This window comes from Desmodus rotundus, chromosome 1, assembly GCF_022682495.2.
Source record: "Desmodus rotundus isolate HL8 chromosome 1, HLdesRot8A.1, whole genome shotgun sequence".
NCBI lineage: Eukaryota > Metazoa > Chordata > Mammalia > Chiroptera > Phyllostomidae > Desmodus > Desmodus rotundus.
This window is the reverse complement of record NC_071387.1, coordinates 63,515,492-63,538,348: the sequence shown is the minus strand read 5'-3', so window position 1 is coordinate 63,538,348 and position 22,857 is coordinate 63,515,492. Positions and strand designations below refer to the sequence as shown.

At 36.5% G+C, this 22,857-nt stretch overlaps 1 protein-coding gene across 7 annotated transcripts in view; it reads left to right on the top strand.

The window, feature by feature from the left end:
* The window catches only part of BNC2 (basonuclin zinc finger protein 2), a 420,364-nt gene that overhangs the window by 136,483 nt on the left and 261,024 nt on the right, over positions 1–22,857 (top strand). For 6 of the 7 annotated variants that reach the window (XM_053924666.2, XM_045193712.3, XM_024558294.4 and 3 more), the window contains one exon: positions 765–965. The exons of the other annotated variant lie outside the window; for it this stretch is intronic. In XM_053924666.2, coding sequence (XP_053780641.1) covers positions 765–965 — 201 coding nt within the window. The remainder of the gene's footprint in view (positions 1–764; positions 966–22,857) is intronic. 7 annotated transcript variants of the gene reach the window in all.

Below are 22,857 nucleotides of genomic sequence, written 5' to 3'. Positions count from 1 at the left end.
TTAAAAACTGCTAGGTTTATTTATTTACTTCTTAGAGTATAAAGTTATGTCCCTATGTGTATTATTTTCTCTGGGAATCTATATGTGGGTATAAAGAGCCTGGCACATACTATATGGCTTTTAGGAGTTAACATTTAGACAACAACTGAACCAACTTTACATTCTCTTAAATCTGAATATTTTTCTTTCTTCCAGCATAGTTCAAAAAAATGTTTTAAGCATAGCAGTTTACAAATGCTAAAAGGAAAGACTGATGTCAGGTACTGCATGTTATACCTGAAAGCATTGTTGGGAAAAATTCTCTGAGAAGGGCCCTAGCTTCTCCTGGCCACTTGTACCGTCCTTCTGTGATCATGGTACTGCTTGGAGAGTGCAGAAGTGTGTATCTGTGTGTGTGTCTGGAAAGGGGTTAGTGCAGGGTGTCATTTGGTGCCTGACAGTGGAACAGTGCAGTTGACTCTGAGCTCTGCTATCCAATGACATGCAGTGGCTGAGAGTTTGAAGCTGATGGTTGGGTCTCCAGTGCTGCCTGCACACCTGACAGGCAGCTGTTAAACTGAGCAAAGGCAAGCTCGGGGAGTCACAATCTATGCATAAATGATAGGGGTATCTGTGCAGAAGGTGCGAAAGAAGCTCTGACCCCCTCCCAACCCCCAAATCTCCCCCTTCCCAAATGAAATGCACAGTTCAGCCAGCTTCTTAACTACACTACACTCCTGCTACTGGCTGCCAAGAGGCTCAAAAAATCCACCTTCACTTTTCAGTCAGAAGAGGCAGAAGTGGATGTGAGAGAAAGAGAGACACAGAGAGACAGAGAGCCAAAGAGGGCAAGAGACTTGACTTTAAGAGACTCCTGTACTGACAACTCCATGCAGTTCGGAACCAGAACGACTGCGGCTGAACCAGGGTTCATGGGGACATGGCAAAACGCTGATACTAACCTTTTATTCAGAATGTCCCAACAGGTAAGTTACTTTCTTTTTTTTTTTTTTTTAAGAAATCTTAAATTGTTATGTACACTTTTGTTTGTGCTGTTATTCTTTCTTAACATTTAAAAAATTTTGATCATTTCGTAGTTGGGCTCTGTTTTGCCATAACTGTGTTACTGAAATGTGTAGGGTTACTTCATGGTTTCCCTAAGGGCTCCTTAAAAAGGGGAAAGGATACCGAAGTAAAAGAAAGCGAAGGCATTTGTTGCAAAGTTTTCACAGTACAACCTGGGTCATGAAAAGACAATTTTTTTATTTGTTTTCTGTTTAAAATTTTTTTAAAAGCCACCACCCAACAACTGTATCTTTCCATCTATATTAATCACTTCCTCAAAGTGTCTATCTCAGAGGTGGTTCTCCAACTAGGGATAAAATGTAGGGGCCCCTCCGCACAGCCCAACTGACTTCCTAGGGCTGGAGGCAGCAGACTCCGACCTGAGGACGGGAGGCTATGCAGGAATCGCTGCCAGCGCCCAGAGTCGGGGAGGAGGCGGTGGGTGTAGAGGGCTGTGCCGGCTGGTTCCAGCTCCTCTGCCCGCCTGCCTCCACACTTGCCCCTGCGCTCCCCGCTGGCTCTGGCTCCGCACGCTTGCTTGCTCGCCCGCCCGCCCGCCGGCGCACTCACGCTCCGGAACAGCCTCGGCGTCCTCCCCAGAGCCGCTCCTCCGTCCCGGCCACGCCGGTGGCGGCTGGGTGTGCTGGGTGTGCTGGCTCTGCCGAGAAAGCCGAGGTGATATGCGAGGCCAGCGGCTGCTGATAATTAATCACCGGAGCCGGCGGTTCGTACCACGCGCTCGGTGATACGCGCCCTGCGCGCTAGGCTCCTCTTGCACAATTGCTGGCTCTGCGGCTCCGAGGGGGAGCGAGGGTGAGAGGAAGCAAAGGGAAACAACCCAGAAACTTTCCTCTTGGACTGTGCTCAAGCGAGGGAGGGAAGTTCCCTGGTGCCTCCCTCCTAGACACGTCTTGATTTTCAAAAGCCTACACCAAACTCACACAAAGCAAGAGTTAGTATGATATTATCATCCACACAGCACGAAAGTATTACTGACAAATACTTGGATTTTAAGCAGATGATGGTTAAGAAATGAATACTGTTTCACTCATTTAAAAAAATACAACTGCTCTCTTTAAAAACCCAGTTTTGTTTGTAAGAGTCCATGAGAATTATTTTATTGACGTAATTTAGATTTTTGACGTATTGATAATGAAGAAAAGAAAACAATTTGCTAGGCTGTAAATTACCATAAGTTTAGAAATACATCTGCAGAAGATTGTGCACCGAGCCAGGGTTTTGTAGCATTTAGCTAGCGAACAGTTTTATTGCACAATTCTAGATAGGATAAATGCATTTGAATAAGGTGTATTTTGACATATCCTGTAGAGGGACCCTGATTACTGCTGATACAGTAAGCTGGGTTTAAATGGAATCAACATAAACCCAATAAGCAACTCTTTATGTGCAGTTTCCCATTCTTGCAAGTTAAGTTCATTTCCTCCCAGAGATAATTCGTTGTCATTGCAGTGTGCTTTGAGAGGTGTGTTTCTGAGGCATATCCCTGCCTGAGTGGCTCTGTTCCTGGTTGGAACACAGAGTGTGTTTTCATTTTGCTTAGGATTAAATAGCTTGTGCCACACTTTAAAAATTAGATGTTACCTTCAGGGTTTTGTGTGAGTTACTGGAGGTCAGGGGTGTGTGTGTGTGTTGTGTGTATTGGAAGGGAAGATTGGTTCAGGTCTCCCTCTAGCTAGAAAAGAGTTAATAAAACCAGATAGAGATAATGATCAATTGATAAATGGCTATTGAACCACAGAGATGGTGTTAGATTGCTTCTTTGGCACTAGCCCATTTTCAAGTAGATTTGAATCTAAGGAGACATTAAGTTGTGGAAAACATTTTAGCTAAAAAAAAAAAAGAAAAGAAAATTAAATAAATGATGGGTCAGAATTAGGAAAATAATTTGAAATCGCTCAGAGAGAGAAACTTGTACAACTAAGCTATTATGATGTCTTTGATGCAGCTATTTGACTCTGTGGGTATAAAAAGATCTATTTTGTGTGTACCTGTGTGTATGTGTGTATAATAGTGAGCTTCAGTGACTATATAAACTGAAGTAGAAAGAGAGGGAAGTAATTTATGCATAATGATGCTATATAAAACTATAAGACTAATTATACTATTTACTAAACAGTAGTACAATAAATGGAGAAAAATCACAATTTAAAAAAGTGTTGTGATTCAACTATATTTTATTTTTGGTTTTGATGTAGTTAGCGACGCCCCCCTCTTTTTCTCTCAAGGTTACTAAATGTTTACCTCCTGTGCGTTTTTGAAAAGCATGTAAAAGAGGTATGAGTCTACCTGTTTCTTTTTTCTCCTTCAGGATGACATTTTAGTTTGTATAACTATTATATAAACTTAAATTCAAACTATGTGTAAATCTAAAAATATATGTGCTGTGTATGTTTAATATGTTTATTTTCCTTACCTATATTTCATCAGCAATGCTGATTCAGAACGTGTGTGTATGTGTGTGTGTACAAGAAAGACACTTTTCTTAAAATTGTCTTTTCTTGAAGCCAGTAGTTTTAAGGAATACTAGTTTCGATACAAACATTAATCTAGCTTTTGTCTTACTACAGGTAAAAGTTTGTCCAGTTTAATCAAGTATGCAGAATTCTGTATATCTCATTGCTAAGGCATTAAAAGACTTTTCTATTATTACTTCAATTTCTCAGAAACTGATTTAGCTCATGAAATAAATTTTATTTGGTATATTTTTATCTCAAATTTTTTGTAATAACATAAAAACTGTAAGATTTACCTGATCATTTCATTAAATATTAGAGAAAACTGACTAGTAGGTTTCAAAACTGAGTTATAGAGAATTCACCACCAGTATTATTTAACTACAGCAAAACTTGTAGTGGGAAATGTCTCATGAATACTGAAATTTAATAATCTAGGCTTGTGTCTTTTATAGGCAAAGTAAAGATATAAAAATCTTTGTTGTTTTGTATGAGCAAAGTAGGATCTGTTTATATGTAAATTTTTCCGTTTGTCTAATACTAACAAAAAGATACCACAATATGAAGCCAATTTAGATTTGGTGGAATTAAGTATGTTCTGCTAAAGTTAGGGATATAACAATTTCAGTGCATTTTTCTGTCTCTCCACATTTTTTCCCATATTCAATTATGATCTTTTCAAGAGGGATAATTTTTTTCCATACAGACAAATATTTGATAACCTTAAAGGGCATGCCTCTTGACTTTTGTAAAGGGAGTTCTTATTTGGTTTACTTTGATCAGTGACAGGCCGAGAATGACCAGAAACCCTTTACTCATCTTCTCTGTTAATCTCCTAGAGTCCAGAACGTTATTTTGCTCATTTTAACCTCATGAAGTTTTAGTTAAAAGCAAAAAATAAGGCCTGCTTTTGAACCTTCTTTTTTTTAAATCAGGTTTTTAAAGGTGATTTTTCTAAAATGTTTTGTGTATTTGAGAGACTGGTATATAAAATTCTTCATAGGTACCTCAAGTGATGCAATAGTCTAATATATTTTGAAATCTTTTCAGAAATGAAACCATAACAGATAAATGGCTGTAGCCCATGTTTTACACGTTTACATTACTGGAGGCATTTTCCTTTAATTATTGGTGAGGTATATTTAACCTTTTCAAATAAAATGTAGATTCCTTAATAAGGTCTCTTTTCAGACATGAGTGAAATACTAAGTTAGAATTATAAATGACTCTGTGCATCATTATGTAGTAATTTAGGATTCACCCAATGATGTAACACAATTAACAACATAATTTCATTGTGAAACTGTGTCTTATTAAAGAACACTGTCTGACATTCTCTTACAGTTGCTTTATTTAACTTCATGCAAATATTATTAGTAGTGACATTTTTCTATTGTGCATTAGATTCTCTCATTAGCATGATGTGTTAGTTATCACCAGAGAAATAATTTGCTAGATAGGTGAGGGGCAAAACAAGAAAGCTAAAAATTAAATCAATGATTTACATTAATACCAGAGCATCTGCTCACCAGAGATACGACAAAGTAAAGCAAACTTTCTTACTAATATAAAATCTAGCACATATCAGAGAAATGATAAATAAAATATATTGTAAGAAATATATAATTACATTGCTAGAATCCATTTAAAAGCATGTTCAATATGAATTTTTCTCCCAGTAGTCTCTTAGTTCCTTCTATTCATATAGGCAAACAGAGTTTCATTTTGTTGAATCTATACTTTAAATTGGAAATGATGGTTTTGTCTGACTTCTTACCCTTCTCCCCTAAGTTATTTGAGTGTTTATTCACTAACAGCTTAAAAGGCACATATACTGTTTTTCTTACAAGTCAGATGTCCAGGTGTATATTGTGGTTTGATTCTTTTTATAGTTCATACAATACATTTTTATTCTAAACTCTATCCCACTCATGTAGACAAGCCTTTTAACATAGAACGTATATTCTTACTTAATCAGAACCCTGAGTAAAGCAATTGATAGTTAACGGTCTTTGAAAATGACTTTCATTGCCAGGCTTCATCCAAACCTAGGTTTCTGCACTTTTTCCTCCTCCCTTTTTACTCCCTTTTTAATGATCTTGTCTTACTAAAAAAAAGGATTAAATTGACCAAACTTACCGTCATGATGCTAAAATAAATATTTATATTGTATTAGGAGGCATGTAATTTCAGCCTGTTGAATTAGTAGGCTGCTACCTCCTATTTAGTTCCTCTCTCTAATTTGAGTGTTAATAGGTTTTATTTTGAAGTTTTAAGTATAGACATACATTCAAATGTAATTCTTGACATCTATTCTGATAATATAACCCCAAAATAGGGATATTTAGGTAATTGTTAAAATACAAGTTGTAGCATAGAGACAGGTGTTTGTGGAAGTCTGTGTATAGCATGCAGATTTCACTTACCAGATACTGTCTAATTTGTAATGCACTGGGGAAGTTGCCATGGAAAAATAGTAAGTCGTATAGATGGTATTTATGTAATGGTAATGCAAGTAAAGCATGCACCAACATATTCTCAGATATGTATGATATATATGTTAAAAACTTGTCCAAAAATTTCAAGTTTATTTGCAACACACTATGTTAAGTGAATTTGAACGTAGTAGGTGATCATTTTGAAATTATTTTCCTCATCTTTCTGCCATCTGCAAACTAGTACTGTGTGTTTGTATAATTTGTAAAAGCCTTTTGCTGAGGTGAGTCAAGTAACCACAGTTGAAAAATAAATCCCTAAAGGTGCAGATATCTTATCTATAATTGCAGGTATTTTTTATAATTATATTTATGAATGTATCTTAACATCCACTGATAAATCCAATTATTCATGCATGCCTTTATGAAAATCTGATTAATGTAGTGACAGGACAGATTTGGGCTACCACAGCAGCACACACTCCCACTCCTGTGTCAGGGTTAAGAGCTGCAGCAAATCCTCCCTAACTAATTAGATGCTGAGTAAGGCATCTCTGAGAAGTTGGGGCAAAAGTGAATGGGTCACAGCCAAAGCAGGCTTGCAAGAACTCTAGTGATAGTGAAAGCATTCAAGTTTGCCAGGTCGTTGTGACACAGGGAGCTGATTCCTAAGGAACAGACTGTTACAGATAGTGAGCTGGCGTTACCCTCTTCAATAAAAAACAAAAATTTTAGTGCTTCTCCCTTTCCACCTTTATGCATTTACAACACTCCTTAAAGAAAGTAACATTGGGCCTCTACCCTTATCAATCGGCAAAGCTTTTGAGAAGATTTTCCTTATAAACATGAATAGCCAATGACTGCTATAGGTGAAGAGGTATTTTCTGAACTTGGGACTCTTGATTAAAATGTGTATATCAAAAGGAATGACAGAAGTAACCGACATTTGCTTTTAGCTTGTGCCCATAATTTGAATCATAGTGTTTGAACTGATACAGGAATTAACTCCTTTCTTTCCAGAGTATTGTCAGGGAACTCTGTGGTAGTAGTGAGAAAAGCGTGAATCATGGGATGACTTTTTCAGTGAGAGAAATTTTCCCTAAGACTCCTTGCTTGTTATTGTCCAAAGAACATGGAATATAGTGGTTCCAAGATTTCCTTTCTCATGAGGTTTGGAGCCTGATTTGTTATATGCATACAATGAGTTCTTCACCACGTAAAAACCCTCTTGTATCTTTCATGGTATGCTTTTGCCGCTACATAACCACCCTTCTCTAGGCCTTGGTCAGCAGATTATGTGAAGATTGTAGAAAATGATTGATCTCACCTCTGTCTGCCAAAGCTGATGCCATTTTTATTTCCCGAAAAGCAGCTGGCTTCCACATTTTATACTTGGTTATCCTCATCTACTGAAGGACTGGTCAGAGGAGGAGAAAGGGAGTTCAAAGACCCTTTCAGGAAACTTTGACATCTATTTTTAAGCTTTAGAGAAATAAAGGAAAAGGAGTCATAATTCAGGATATATAATTCTTTATATCCTGACATATAAGCAGCTCATTGTATAAAAGAGGGAGTTTTTTTCCCTATAAGATAAATTAGTAAACAGGTGAGAAAAATAAGATGAAAAAACATTCTGAGCAACTCAAGCTCTAAGAAGTTTTAATATGTGCCTATGACATCCCCAAAATGATACCTGGGGCTGTGATATCCAAGTTGCTCGAATCTCACTGAGCATGACCTGTAACTGCCTTCTTCCCCGGGTTTAAAACAAAGTTTAGGGAATAGGAAAAAATAAAAATATTCTTTTTTAATTTGTACATTCCTTGTAGAAAGTCTAGAAAATTTCATAGTATACCTTCAAACTCTAAAGTGAACATTTATGAGTGGAGTTAATTTGGGTGAGAACAGTGTGCAGTGTCATTCTGTTTAAACACTCTTATGTAGCATTTCATGCTGCAAAGTCAGAGATTAAGAGAGGAGAGGGAGCCCTGTATCATTTCTTCATTCACAGAGACTTCCTTAATGGAAATGCTTGTGGAAAAACAGTGCATTGCTGAAACCAGCCTGCTGAGAAATCAAATTCTCAGTTTATTAATCATCATTCCAATTAACAACAAAAAAAAGAATTGATCCTTTAACAAGAAAATAATATCCTTTTGTTTTTCTTTAATTAAGCCCATCAGTTTTTCATTTCTCTCTGTTAAGGAAATGAAAATAATCTTGAACAGTAGGAAGTTACTCATTGAAACACTGATTCTCTTGAGCATATCTGACATCTTATTTACTCAATAATTTTGGACTGCAGTGTTATTTTGCTACTGTCTTAGGGTTTGTGTGTTGTTGAGAGGGGGTTGATTTAAGTCTCACTTCTATTTGGTTGGCAGCAATTTCCTTAATGACCTAAATACATGGTTAGTCTTTTCTTTCTTCTTTTCCCTGTTCCCATAGACCTGATTTCTTTCTTTCTTTATTCTCCTTTCACCTCATTTCTCTTTTTCTGAATTTCTCCTTACTTTCACTGGCTCTTTTTGCCCTAACATAAAAGAATTGAAATGCACCTGAAACATAACAGTAATTGAATAAGGCATTTTTTTGCCAGTACATCATTCGGCAGAATTATGGGAAAGAGGTGCCACCCTCAGATGTGGTCCTCAGTGTGTAAGTGCTGACAGGAGGACTGTCCCGAGTTTTGCTATGTAAGGGTTCTCTAAGTAAGTGCGTGATAAAAACATGTAAGCAGGGGCCCAGGCTTATCATTCAAAGGCGCTGAAAGGCAGCTCAATTTGATCCTTTGCCTGTGTAAGAAAGTACTTAACTGAAAAGAGATTTTCCTTTTCTATTTCTCTTCCTTTTCTTAGAAGTAATTCTTGGGCTTACCATTTTGTACAGTTAAACTTACATCTACACAGGAGAGAGCATTTCCTTAGAAGGAGGGAAACGTGTAAAGTTTTCCTTCAATAAGTTGAAGGTATGATTCTTTGAGACTGCAGTTATTTAATGAGTTAACTGAAACATTTAAAAAAGAAATTGAAATGATGGCAGGGATAATACTAACATATGACATGAAATTGAGATTTAAAACACATAGTATACGTAAGACAATGAGGATTCATGACTATTGTGTATTTAGTAAATTTTAACTCATTGTCTAAAACGGCAGAGAGATTGTTAAAGCTGACAAGATTAAAAAATGTCATTCTATATGGGAAAGACATAGCTTTCAGTATCATACCTGCTGTGCTTTTGTGTGACTGTCATGTATTTTTCAACTTTATTAAGGTGTCTTAGTGGCTATTTGTTCTCTAGACAGTTCTTTAGGACTCATATTTGACCAGAGTGCCTGAACTGGGAGGGGGTTTTGAAAATAAAAATTTCAGGATAATGAATATTTTACATGCCAAAAATAATTACTTTCAACTAGCTTAATATAATAACAAAACTAATATTAAAATTAAAACCTCTATTTACAGAGTTTTAATAATGTTTTTTCTTTCATTACAATTTAAGCAAGAAAGATTTCATTGACTTAAATCATTAGGATGGCTATTTGGGGCACCTAATGGGGCGCATAGGTAAAGAAAGCTGCCTACCACTGTGCCCTCTGCCACTGACAGAGGGCAGTAGATATGACTGGGAGCCCACTGACAAGATACAGGAGAATAATTACAACTGAGCATATTCATGGAAGTGTCTCATGGGTGAGAATGCCTGCAAACATTCCCTTTGTTGATCTCATGTCAGAACCTAACTCAAGAGTCAGCTAGGTTATCTGCTGCTTTATCTAATACCACTTTTCTTTTATTCTTTCTTTTTTAGGTATAAGTATTACTAGAGTACCAGAAAAAACCCATATCAAAGCCTGGCTCTAGACTTTGTGGAAAGACTTACTCTTGCTATGGAAAATAGTAAAAAAAAAAAAATTGTACACTGTCACATGGTAGTACACTTACGTGTGGAACACAGGCATATAGAAAGTCTACACCTGTCCATTGGCTGGTTGTGGGAATTAAGTGATTTATTTCTAGGTTTGTTGAGCAGTTGTTAATGGCTGCCTCAAGTGCAGTGAGTATGTGGACTGGCTCACCCTAAAAAGAAATTCTCCATTTTGGGAATCTCATTTGAATGATTCCTTATACTTTGTAATCTTTTTGCTCCTTGAGAATAGCTTTTTGGTGAAGTTCAGTGCCATTTATTGGGAAATAGTGAGATTGATTCTTATGGTGTGAATTATTGCCATTTTCAACCAGTGAGAAACTACAGTTCTTTTCAAACAAGTTAGAACTAAGCTGGGAGAGAGATACCAAGATAAAACCCTTTGACTAAAACTACAAATATCTCATCGTTTCCCTTTGCTTTTTGTTTTGTTTTGTTGGACAACTTTAGAAAGTAATCATGGGACATTTTAAAATATATTACCAATCCTATACTCTACTGAACAGAGTTGATTGTGAAAAATAATTTTTTCATTCTTACTTTATTTTTGGCATTTATTATAAATTAAGTAGAAAGGATAGAAAGAGAAGTCCAACATCTGGGAGAGCTTGTTTCAGTAGCCGGACTGGAAGCCCAAACCCTGGCTTCCTACAGGTGAGATGTGTTAAGGGAATAAAGGCCTTACACATTTAATAAACCCCGCCTGCCTGTCAGCTTGATTTTTCATGTACCATTGTTGTTCAAATAAGAAAAAGAGTGTTCACAACCTGTGGTGAGATTAGAGTAATGAAAATGAAGTGTTAATCTGTTGATAGGAAGCCCATCTCATATCCTGCATCCTGGGCCACATTCATGCGTGTATAATATATTCCAGGTTTTCTCACGACCAGAGAAGCTTGGATGTTCATTATATTGAAAACACCCTTTTGGTAAAAAGTAATATTATTTTAACTTATACAAATAGTTATTTTTAATGATTTTTTAATAAACCAACTGCTGCCTGCTTTTTAAGTATTCTGATAACCTGTTGTTCTGTATGTGCCAGTATTCTTGTACTTTTGGAATCATTTTTTTTCTTTTTCTACAAATGCAGAATGCTGAAGTGAGCCCTAACATAAGCCCAGTTTGAGATACCCTATTCTAGAAGTTGGTAATTAACAGAAATAAGGAAGGAGTTAAGTGAACACAGTTCTTTAATCCCTAAAGAACACAGGTTAAATGTTATTAAACACTCATGATCTCACTCTTTATTTTTCCCCTTAAAACAATAAAGTGCAAATAAAATAATAAAATCAGGAGTCTTCTAGAACTGCTTTGCAGCAGCTGCTATGTTGGGAGCCTGAGCAGATCAGCCTAGAGCTTTGGTCATCATGGGTGGGAATTAATTGTGTGTGTGTATGTGTGGGGGTTTTTTCCATAAAATTCCCTTTCTAAAATAAAGTAGATAAATCAACAAAATGTAATGACTTATACTTTTCCTGGAATTCATGTTTTAATTTTTTAACATTTTACTAATTAATTACTTGAGAAGTCTTTTAATTTCCCCCCTAAAGCTATACAATTAAGTAAAAGAGAGAATAAGTTTAGTCTTAGATTATACCAAGTGTTTTAAAATCATGTGAACATGCATGCTGTCCCATAGGATTGTCTCTTCAGTAAGCACCTTGGGGATAGATGGCTTCAAGAGAAATAAATATAAAAGGGGTGGGAGAAGTGAATTAATAATTGAGTTCCAGGTGTCTACTTCTGATTGCTCAAGTTTCAAACATAATGGATATTAAGGAAAAATACTTCCCATAAGGCATATAACATATTGTCACTGGGATATTGAGCCTTGGACTATATTTACTGAGCTCATACTTACAGCATTTTCTCCTTTCCTATTTACTGGGAGTTATGGAATGAAGTATGATCATTATGATTTTGTGAACTGTTTTCTTAAAGTTCAAGTTTTTAAGAATCAAGAGAATTTCAGGATTGAAATCTGATTGTGGAGTAAGTTTGGCATATGTTCAAGGGTTTCTTTCTTAAGGTGAAAATGGGAGAAAAATACTTCTCTCTTAGGAAGGAAACACCTAATTAAAAATAATCTTTGAAGAATGTGGGCTAAAGATGAAATGTAATTTCAAAACAGTATACTAAAGTTGATTTAAATTTTACTAATTTTTATTTTAGTTTAGTTTTAGTTTTTAAATAATTTATTTAGTTAGAGGGGAAGGGAGGGAGAAAGAGAGGGAGAGAAACATAAATGTGTGGTTGCCTCTCACATGGACCCCACTGGGGACCTGGCCCACAACCCAGACATGTGCCCTGACTGGGAATTGAACTGGTGACCCTTTGGTTTGCAGCCATTGCTCAATCCACTGAGCTACACCAGCCAGGTAAATTTTACTATTTTTAATAAGGTGGAATATATCTGATCATAGCTTATTTAGTGCATTTCTGTACTACACAGTACATCAGAGATTGCCTAATATAGTTGGATGAAGCAGAAAGGTACTTTATTTCCTCTGCCAAATAGAGTACTTTTAATTTGTTTATAAAATCCACTAATAGGTAGAAATACTGTGTTGTTGTGGTTGATTGGGAACAGTGAATGTTGAAAGATTTTTCCTCTTGCATTTGCTTTCAGTTATGAAAAAAAAGCAAATAGTGCAGGGTGACTTTATCATACACATCTGCTTTTAGGTAATAATCATCTTTAAGGAAATATGCCATGACTTTTGGGGTCATTTGAACCTGCAATAATGTCTATTTAATATAAGTATAAATGTCAGATTGTGGCATACATGTGGAGCCAGTAAAGATGAGTATTTGCTGTGATAATATTCATGCATCCTAAATGTTGGCTTTTAAAATTTACCTTGAAGATGTATTCTATTTTCATATTAGGGTCAGTTTTCACTTAACTACATGATCTTTCTAGAAAGGAAGTACAGAAGTGTTAACATGTGACTGAACAAAATGGATATAGATCTGAGTAATAGTTTGACGTGAGCATCTTTTCTGGGCTGCAGAGAAGAATGTGATTGATTTGAAACCAGTGTAAGTGTTTGTTGAACCACTGTGTAAGACCAGGTCATCAGTCCTGGATTTGCTTTAAAAAAACTTTTTAATTACGAAAATGAATTTCTTTTGCTTTGCACTTAGGTTTTATTGAACAACTGTATTTTGAAATAAAATTAGCTACCCACTGTCTTACATTGTATAAGCCCATGAAATACGTATTTGAAATCCTCTATTCATAGATATCCTTTTCTTTTTCTTGCACAGTCTACAAACTCTCTGTTGAGTAGTGTAACATTTTAAATATCAGCACTTGCCTAACGGGGCCTTGTGGAGGGGAAGGTAAGTTAAATGAGTGGAGTCAATCTGGTGCAGACTGTGGTGGACCAAAAAACTCTTGTGTCAAACACAGTGAGGTAGCTGCATCTTCGCTCCAGCCAATTGTTGGCAGGTGGGAAATGCAGGCATAGTGTTTTGAGATCCTCTCCCTCTTTTTCAAATGAGAAGCCAGAAATCCACATTTTTATGTGAAATCTCCTGATTTTTAAATCTTGGCAACCTTTTCAAATACTTCTTAAAGTGTGTGGTCCAAACAAAACTCATCTGCAGGCTTTATTCAGCCTACTGGCTGCCAGATAGAAACCTCTGTTTTAGATAATATTTTAATGGATGAAGATAATAGTTTCATTGCATGTGATCATTCATCTTGGGAATTCCCCACTGGGATGAACCAAATTCTTCATTTTTTTTCACATTTAAAAACAATGTTTAGTAAATACATTTCTGGTGCTGATAGTTTTTTTTAAATATTTTATTTATTTATTAGAGAGAGGGGAAAGGAAGGAGAGAGGGAAACATCAATGTGTGGTTGCCTCTTTTGCACCCCCCACTGGGCACCTGGCCCAAAACCCAGGCATGTGCCCTGACTGGGAATCAAACCGGTGACCCTTTGGTTCGAAGTCCAGCACTCGGTCCACTGAGCCTCACTAGCCAGGGCTGATGCTGATAGTTTTGATGTACAACTTTTCTCCTTATGACCCACGTATAAAGAAAAAATGTGAACAAAACAAAAAATGGTCAAAGGATTTTACTAAAGGATAGAAAAATAAGAATTTTAGAATTATCGGGGAAGAAAGGGAGATTTCTAAATTCTGAAAAGAGCCCCATGATTCGTGTCAGTTACTGATGCAGATAGATGAAAAGCTGGATTCAACCCTAAAAAACTTTTCATCTCACCTTTCAGCAGTGGATTTTTGTCTGTGAATCTTTGTGGGATTGCTATAATTTACCAGGCAATTGATTATGATGTCATGAGGAGGAGTTGGACCACAAGGGGAAACTTCTCTATACTAATTTGTACAAGGCCAATATTTTATACAAGCTTCAAGGAAACATCATTTATATTGTGTAAGAGGAGATTTTCAATGTCTGTCTAGTTTTTTGAAGGGGCTCTTTAAAAGAAATAATCTATTCATAATTGAAATTCTCCAGGCAAATCAGATATCAACATTTTCAACAGAACAGGTAATTAATTGGTTTGAATTTCAAATTGAAGGTCACCCTGTTACTGATTTTTGTGGGAATAGGAAACAACATCTTGTTAAAATGATCTGCAGGTGAGGCCTGGGTGTGCTTAGGTTCTGCCTGGGGGTTTGTGGAGTAGCATCACTGGGCAGTATCAGACACCAATCAGAAGGGAGTCATCTCTGATGTAAACATAGCAGGCTATTGGTTTGCTTCCAGAGCTTCAGAGAAGAGTTGGACTGGAGAAAAGACCAGAGATTAACAGTTTGTTTTATAGTAAGGTATTTCAAATCAAGTGACTGGTGCAGCTTGTTACGAATCATCTGTAAGTTTGTCAGAAAGACATTGGTATGCCCATGTGCTAGAAGTTGAGCATCAGCACAGCTGTGACTTAACACTTTCGGAAACTTTTCAACTGGGACTTAGTAAAATATCTTTAATACAAGGGGAGGGAAGCACTGAAGTAAAGAGGATGGTGAAGAATGAAGGATAAAAGAATATACCTTTTTAGATGCTATTAGTTTTTATAAAATAACACTTGTGCCTTGTATTTGATACATGGTTTTATTGTTCCATGTGCCAGGCTATTTTAAAACAGTCATTCTCTCTTTGCTGTGTTTATACTTTTAAAAAATGGTCTAATGTAAAGGTAACATGAACTAAGTGGGTGGCGAACAGTATGCCTCTCTAAACTACAATAAGTATTTTAATTTTAGCTGGGCTGAACAAGTTGGAAACTTCAGCAGCGTTTTTTTATGGTTCAAAGTAAAATTCTTGAAAAGGGCAAGCCTTCCATTCTAAATACCCTGGAGCTGTTACTGCAGTTATTTCCAGGTTGACATAGTTTTGTGTAGGCATGACAGTGGCACCAACCATCTACACTAAGCCTTAACATTCCACAGAACCATTTCAAGTTTATTAAGAGCTTCAAAGCCTGCTCATCCCTAAGAGAATATCAAGTTTAAGCATGTCACTTTGCCAAAGTCACAATTAACTTTCTTAAAATTAAAAAAAGTACCTTTCTTGAATCAAAAAGGCTGATTTTCTACAGGTGATCGTTGAAGAAATTTCCCAGTTTAGTACAGATTCATTTTTCTGATCCACTATTGCTGCCCTCTGGAGTTCTGTCTGTCGATTCCTCCTGTTAGCAATGGTTGGAAACTACCCCAAATAAAGCAGGACTCATCACAATTAAAGCTGTGAGATGAGGTCAACATTCCTTTTCAGCTTTATTCCTAGAGCTCAAGTCATTGAGCCTGTCTTACCAATGCCCAGTTGGCTTTTCTTCACAGTACTTAACAATGTTGCTAATGGGGGAAAAAGATGCTGTGCTTTTCCAATACGTGGGCATCTCTATGCTGTGGAAGGCTAGAGCTTTAAAAATATGGTCTGTTTAGCTTGATCTCATAGTACCCTGCTTCTTAAGGAAATGAATTCCCTTTTTCCTGAATGTGAAATGCCTACCCTTTTGGAGGCTCCTGGTCTTTAGTTCCTGTATCAGTTAATAAACCCTCCCTGTCTATCCCTTGCATCTCAGAGATGGAACTTGAGGGACTAGTCAGCATTGCAAAGGTCACTCTAAAGCTATTGGCAGAGCACATTGCCCTTTGTTACTCAGTGATGATAATGCTACTGTAGCAGTTAACTGGATGTATTAGACCAAGTTAATTTTCCAGAATACAAAATTATCTTTCTTCGAAACACCTGATAGAATGCCGATTCACAAGCTGTCTCACTGTACTTTCAAAGGGGATCTTCACAATACTTGAAACGTCAGTGCTTTGGCCATAGGAAGGAATCATATATGCGAGTGTGTATCCATTGTTGTATTGCTTTGCTTCAGTGAAAATACTTCTAACTTGCGCTCATGTTCTAGAGTTTTCATATCATCTGGAACAAATAATATCCCAACAAATTTGAAAATCCAAGGTGTTCCAAAAAGTTTCCTGTGGTAGGTATAATTTTTTTTGTTAGTGTAACAATACTTAAAATCATGTTATAAACTGACTTTTTTAAAGGAAAAAATGCCTTATAAAAATACTTTATTCCCTTTTATGTTTTTTTCCACAAATGTAAAATGTGGCAGTAGTTTCGTGATTTCAGGTTTTAACTTTAAACATAGTGCAACAGTGGATTTCACCGTTTTTGTATATATTCTAATTTACTTATGAAATATTAAATGATATTCAGAATTAGATAGGAATAATGACTAAGTGATTGAGCTACGTATGTGCAGAGGGGGATTAAAAGGTTTATATTTTGTATGCTTACATTGATTTTGTGGCACTGGTATAGTCTTAATACAATTTCTGGTACACAGGTAGCATCTTTTCCTTACCTTCCATTTAAATAAAAATGATTAAAGATCCAAAGTGTTAAGGTGCCAGTGAATTTTACTAATTGTTTTTACTTATGAATGTGCTTTGGACTAACGTACTTTCCCAAAAAGTGTCATGTGCTACATTCTCTTCCCTCCCCAGTTCTGTTTGGTCCTAATGGGATTGGTTAAGCAATTTAGGCATTTAAAATTACTTCCTCTTTGGTTTCAGAATGAATAAGTGAAGGCTCAAAGAAATCCTTTTTTTTTTTTTTTTTTTTTAAGTATCTTTGAATAGTGCAGATTTTGTCCTGCCTTCCTTTCATGCGTTCCTTCGGTTGTTTGTTACTGAGCTAGATAAGCACAGCTAACGTAGAATATATTCCCTCTCCAAAATGGTGGGGTAAATCAGTGTTCAAATAACTTTTGTTGTAGTAATTCAGTAATCAAAGGCACGAAACAAAATGACTTCAAGTAGAATGGCTAGCATTAAGTTCAGACAGTGAAACAATATTTAAAAACAAAGTATAGTGACAGTTTTATGTTGCAGGTTCTTCAGGACCTAAATGTTTATTGAAAAGACTTTCTTTTTCTTTAACCTATCTTTGTTGAAAGGACTTTTTTTTCCCCTTTAACTTAGAGGTATGTTTATCTTAGAATAATAATAATCATTTCATGCTGTTCATATTTTTTTCTAGTTGACCCATTCTCCAGACCTTTAAAAAACTTTTTAAAGTGGATGTAAATTCCATTTTAATTAGACCAATGCAATCCAATACCACAACTAGCCAGGAATGGAAGAAACATGCTGGAAGTTAATACAACCCAAATCAACCATAGCCAGATAATTCCCCTGATCTTTGTAACAACCCCCTTACCCACCTCCACAATTAAATGACTGTGTTGTTCTGGAGTTTCAACAAGACATTTAAGGTTCATTTAAAAAAATGATCATCCTTTACAGGATTCTTTACTCTTGCATTTCTCTTTCTTTCTTTTCCTTGCCACACAGCTGTCACTGGTATAAGAGAAAGATTGGGGGAGGGGAGGAGGAGGAAGCCCTGTTCAAATCGTGTCACGTAGCACTAATTCATCTGCTCTCATTAGAGGGAGCGAGGGACAGCAGTGATGGCCAAGAGCTGCACTCCACACATGACACGCGAACAGTTTGGGGAATAGAAAATTGCTTTCTCAGGAAGCCCAGCCAATTAAGGACTTGACCATATTGAATGTCAAGTGTTAATTTAGGTTTTTCTTCATTTTCCCAGTAGTAATGCAGGTCCTGTGATGAGCAAATACATGTCAAGTAAAAGTTGATTGCATGAAGGACCCGGGTATTATATGTCACTGACAAGTCACAAATGTACTGAAGTCTTTTAACCCCTTAGGTGAGTGTGGTGGGGGAGGGGGAGGGGAGAAGGGGATTAATGGTACCAAAATGATAAGAATAGATAGTTTGTCGGGTAGCTTGGGCGGGATAGGCAGTAATGGTAATTCATGCAAAAACCAGGGATAGGACAAATCCTACTTTCAGGGCATAGAGCCCTTGAAATGCACACAATATGATTCTTTCCTATTGCAAACATACTGCCCAGTATATATATTCTATCTTTGAAGATTTTCTAAAAAGGGAAGGTAGTATACTCAAAGGTCTTGACCTAGGAAACTCCTTCTTGTCTCCTTTGAATGAAATAAAACATTTATTAAATGATTATATTATTTTGGACATTTTAACCTTTGTCTCAGTGCAGCTGTAATATTTCTGGCTATTTACTTACAATTTTGATTTCTAATCAAATATTTATTTTTTAAAATGACCGTAATTCTGTGTCACAGAAAAGATGCAAAAGATTGAAAGACCATTTGCTTTCTGTCATGAGAATCTCTCTGAGGCAGTGTTTAGTCAGTAGAAACCGGTGGAAGGTCCATCATTGTTTCTGCTTTCATTCTGTGTCCATTCGTAGAAGGAAAGACATTTAAGCTTCAGTGAGTGGGGTAACTTTGCCTTTTTAAAAACTAGATGTTGAACATTGCCCATCATGTATAGCATCTCATTTCCATTCATCAGCATTCATTTACATATGAATGTCCTGAAAATAAGAGAATGTCTGTTTCTGTTGCAGTTGTACAAGTAGCAAATAAAAATACCCCCACAGTTTAAGATACTGCTGCGTGTAAACAATCTTAAAGTGAAACTCAGAACACTTACAATCTGGCTGGTTTTAAAGTCTTTATATGTAGACCCACTTTCCGCCTTTATATTCATGAAGATGTGATCTTAAGACACTTTCTTGAAACTTACTCTCTCTTATTTATTCAAAAAATTTAACACACTTGGCCTTTGTTGACAATTTTTGCCCTTTGAAAACTTGTCTGATCATGTTTCAATTTTGGCAGTAAGAATACTAACAGTCACCTCTTCCTCAGGTTAGAAATTGTGCTATCATTTTATTAAAAGCTAAATTGACATTCAGGAACAATCAGGAAACAGTGAAAAGGACTTGACGTTTAATAAAATTGGTTTTTCTTAAGAAAGGAACATTAAGCTTCTGAATGCTGGGATGTAATATCAGCTCTTCAACATCTCCCCTCCCTGTCTCAAAGCTAACCAAGTAAAATAAGCTTAGCTTTCCCTTCCCTTCTGATTTTTATAAGCTCTGTCTGTGGAACTCCAGTGGCATTACACGAGTACTGTTTAATTACAATCCAATTGTCAGCAGCTTCTCTTCCGCTGGGTGTGCCGAGAGACTTAAGTAAGTTTCTGTAAAGTAAATTCTGATGATGGCAGCTCGGGTTGCTGATTCAAGTTATTCCTACTCTTCTGTGTCATTTTTGACGGATGGTACCTAATGCAATCAACTACAGGCCAAGAAAGCCTTTTCTTTGGTTGTTAGTAACTGGACCAGGAGTTCCCCTCCTCCCTGGATCTCTCCATCTGATGTTCACTCCTTCCTGCTGCCCCCACCAATACTTCAGCCCAAATAGGAAAGCAAAAAGAACCACAGTCCAACCCTAGGACAGGCTTTTCCTAAATCTCCATTTCCCTGTGGTGAAACTGAAGCTGCCTCCCTTTGCGTGCGTTTTTGATAAATTTAAGAAGTCAAATCGCTGACACAGATAGATAATCCGAGTGTATAGGGTGAAGAGTTATAAATTAACACATTATTCCCTCTTAATGTGAAATACTTGAGAATGCATTTTCTCAGTCCCCTGACATCTACCCAGTGAGGGCTCACATTGTACTTTTCAAGTGGCATTGATTTGTTAAAGCGCTGAATTAGCATCTCCGGCCAGCTGCTTGATCCACTGTTGTGTCGCAGGGCTCCAATTCCTCCTCTCCCCCAGCCATCCCTTTTTTCCCTTCAGTCTCCCATTTCACTCCTCCCCTTCCCATTCTTACTCTATTTTTCTCTCAACCCCTTCTTTCCTGTAGCTTGCTTTTCTTTCAGACTGTTTTTATCCCACACCTTCCCTTTCCTTTTTCCTTTCTTCTCTTTTATCCACACATCTTTCCCTTCATATCTCCTTCCCTCTGAGGCTTGCTGCACTCACTCAGGTTTAGAGTCTGTTTACTGCCTGTGTGTGGCATAGTGGTAGTTGATTTAGCTACTTCTATAACTTCAAGTGCAGTCTTTTTGAGAAGAATAAATTAACATGTGCATGTTTGTGCTCCTTGTAATAGAAGTTGGTGAGAAAAGTCTCACCTATTTTGCTTTCTAAAAATTAAAAGGTAACTGACAAAACTTTTGAACTTGTATTTTTATGTCATTTAACAGTAAAATGTTTTTTGGTTAAAAGAAAATAAAAATCACCGGTGGGTATCACAGATTTGACCATTCTATATGTACCCACAAAAATAAGTTAATATTTTTGCAACATTTTTGGATTTTTGCAACTTTTTGCACTTCAGTGACTTACTGATTTGACTTTTTTTCTAGCTGGCTCTATATTGTTCTGATTCCACTTATTTGTAATGGCATAATTTCATATAAAATATGATTTCCTCATTATGATGCATCGCTGTACCACAGTAGTGAATAGATTATAAAATTGGTTGACAAGTTGTTTAGACATAAAATGAAATTGGTTATCACTTCTTTTAGTAATGTATCTCAAAGTTCCAGAGACCTTTAGAGGAAATGCATCACAAATGAGGGGATTTAACATGGGGCTTGTGCAAGTACACAGACCCTTGCTCTTTTCTTTGGAGTATTGGCCCAAGATACTTTGGGATCACTGTCTTGATTAACTTGATGTGAGCGAAAAAGTGTATCTGCCTGGATTTAAGTAGAAATTATCCTCTGTAATTTTAGTCTCATGGCTTCCTGTGCTGCTGTCTTCAATTTCACTAGGTTTTCCATTAGTAACATCAAAGTCGAAATTTGAATATACATTGATAATAAACCAGACTACTTGAAAAAAATCAAATGTTTTTATTGCTGTTTTATATAAATTAAAATGACAGCTTGATTTCAGCATTTACATTTTGAAATGGAAATATTTTCATAGGTTTTAATAATCTTTGCTTCTCTGTTCAGTTGATTTCCTAGCCCTTGCCCCCCAAGTCAAATATAATTCCTTTAAAAATATCAGTTTGGCTGCCCCCCTATCCAGAATTAGCATGGCTTGGCTGAGGTGAAGGGATGTGACTGACTTTTCAAAGCATGGTAATATCTGTTTAAAGGAAAGAAAAAAAAAGTCTTTGGACTAGGGCTTAAGACTTAATGCTGTGGAGCAGGGAGACAAAAATTACCCTGAAGAAGACAATTTGACTTTATTTTATATGTGCATGTTAGATCATCATTTTGCATTTTTGGTTATTCTCTTAGATGAAATAAGGTATTCTTCATTTGTTACTAAGAATAGAACATGGCTTCACTCAAGGAGGGTAAATTTGGAACACCTGATTTTTTTGCAGGGCTAATTACACCTCACCTGGCTGTAGTTCAGGGCCATGGCAAGAAAGAGGGATTTGCTGCTTTTTAGAACTTCCAGTGACTTTAGTGAGAGGAGGAATAATAAGATAAAAATACTAAGGCAAGGTTAAAAGTGAAAGTGCCCCATATCAAAATAGTTAATGATTAGAATGAAAAAGAAAAGAATAATCAGAAGAGTAAAAAAAAATCTGGAAGGCATACTTCTCTTTATCCTCAGCTTCTCTCCCATTAAAGGTTGGAGAGAAGTTGAGGATAAAGAGAAAAAGGATGTTTCGGGAACAAAATTACAGTATCTGATAACAAAAACTAATCTGTAATAGTGTCAACAATAAAAACATGAAGTGGAAATAAAACAGAAGACTATAAAAATTAATATTGTTTTATCGGTTTTAAAGGCCTAATTGGCACCAGTTTAAAATTAATTAAAACATTAAAAATTTTCAATGTGATTTTAATATTTCATTTGTTGTACATGTATGCATGGTTTTATTCCTTAGTTTGTCAGTTATGCTCCTTGGAAAGTAGGTATCTGCACAAGTAATACATCAATAAATACATTTAGAAAAATTAATTTGTTGCTTGTACTTTAACCACATAAGATGTGGTTAAGTATGGACGTTGTAGAATTCAACACCTTTCAGTTTTTCTCTAAAATTCTCAAGAGAAATCAGAATTATTTCTGTTTTTGTGTTTTGTAGGTCTAAATTAAATGTCACTTAAATGCAAAAGAACTGGCAGCTTTGATAAGTAGTCCCCAAAGCAAACCATTTTGTCAGTAATCATAATCTAATTATGAATGCAAATGCAAGTTTGTTTTTTAAAAAGTCCAAAGCAAACAAAGGAAAAAGAAAAACAGACCACTGTACAACTCAAGGAAAACGTATCCAGGCACTTAAACATAAGACTTTCAATAGTATCAGTAATAATAAGAAAAACCCTTTGGCATGGGCCCAAGTCCTGTTGAGAGGGAGCAGCAAATGGCCCTCACAGTGTGTGGCTCTGCAGAAGTTCCAGAGTGACACATGCATCACAAGCAGGTCACATTGTGAGGGGTCAGGGGTCATGTTCAAGAGCTGAGTGTTGCTGGACGAGGCTGAGGAAGCAGAGGTGGCCCTTCTGTGCTCAGTGTGTGGGTCTGTGTACTCCTTTCCCGTCAGAGCTGGCCCAGCACGGCCAAAAAAGCGGTT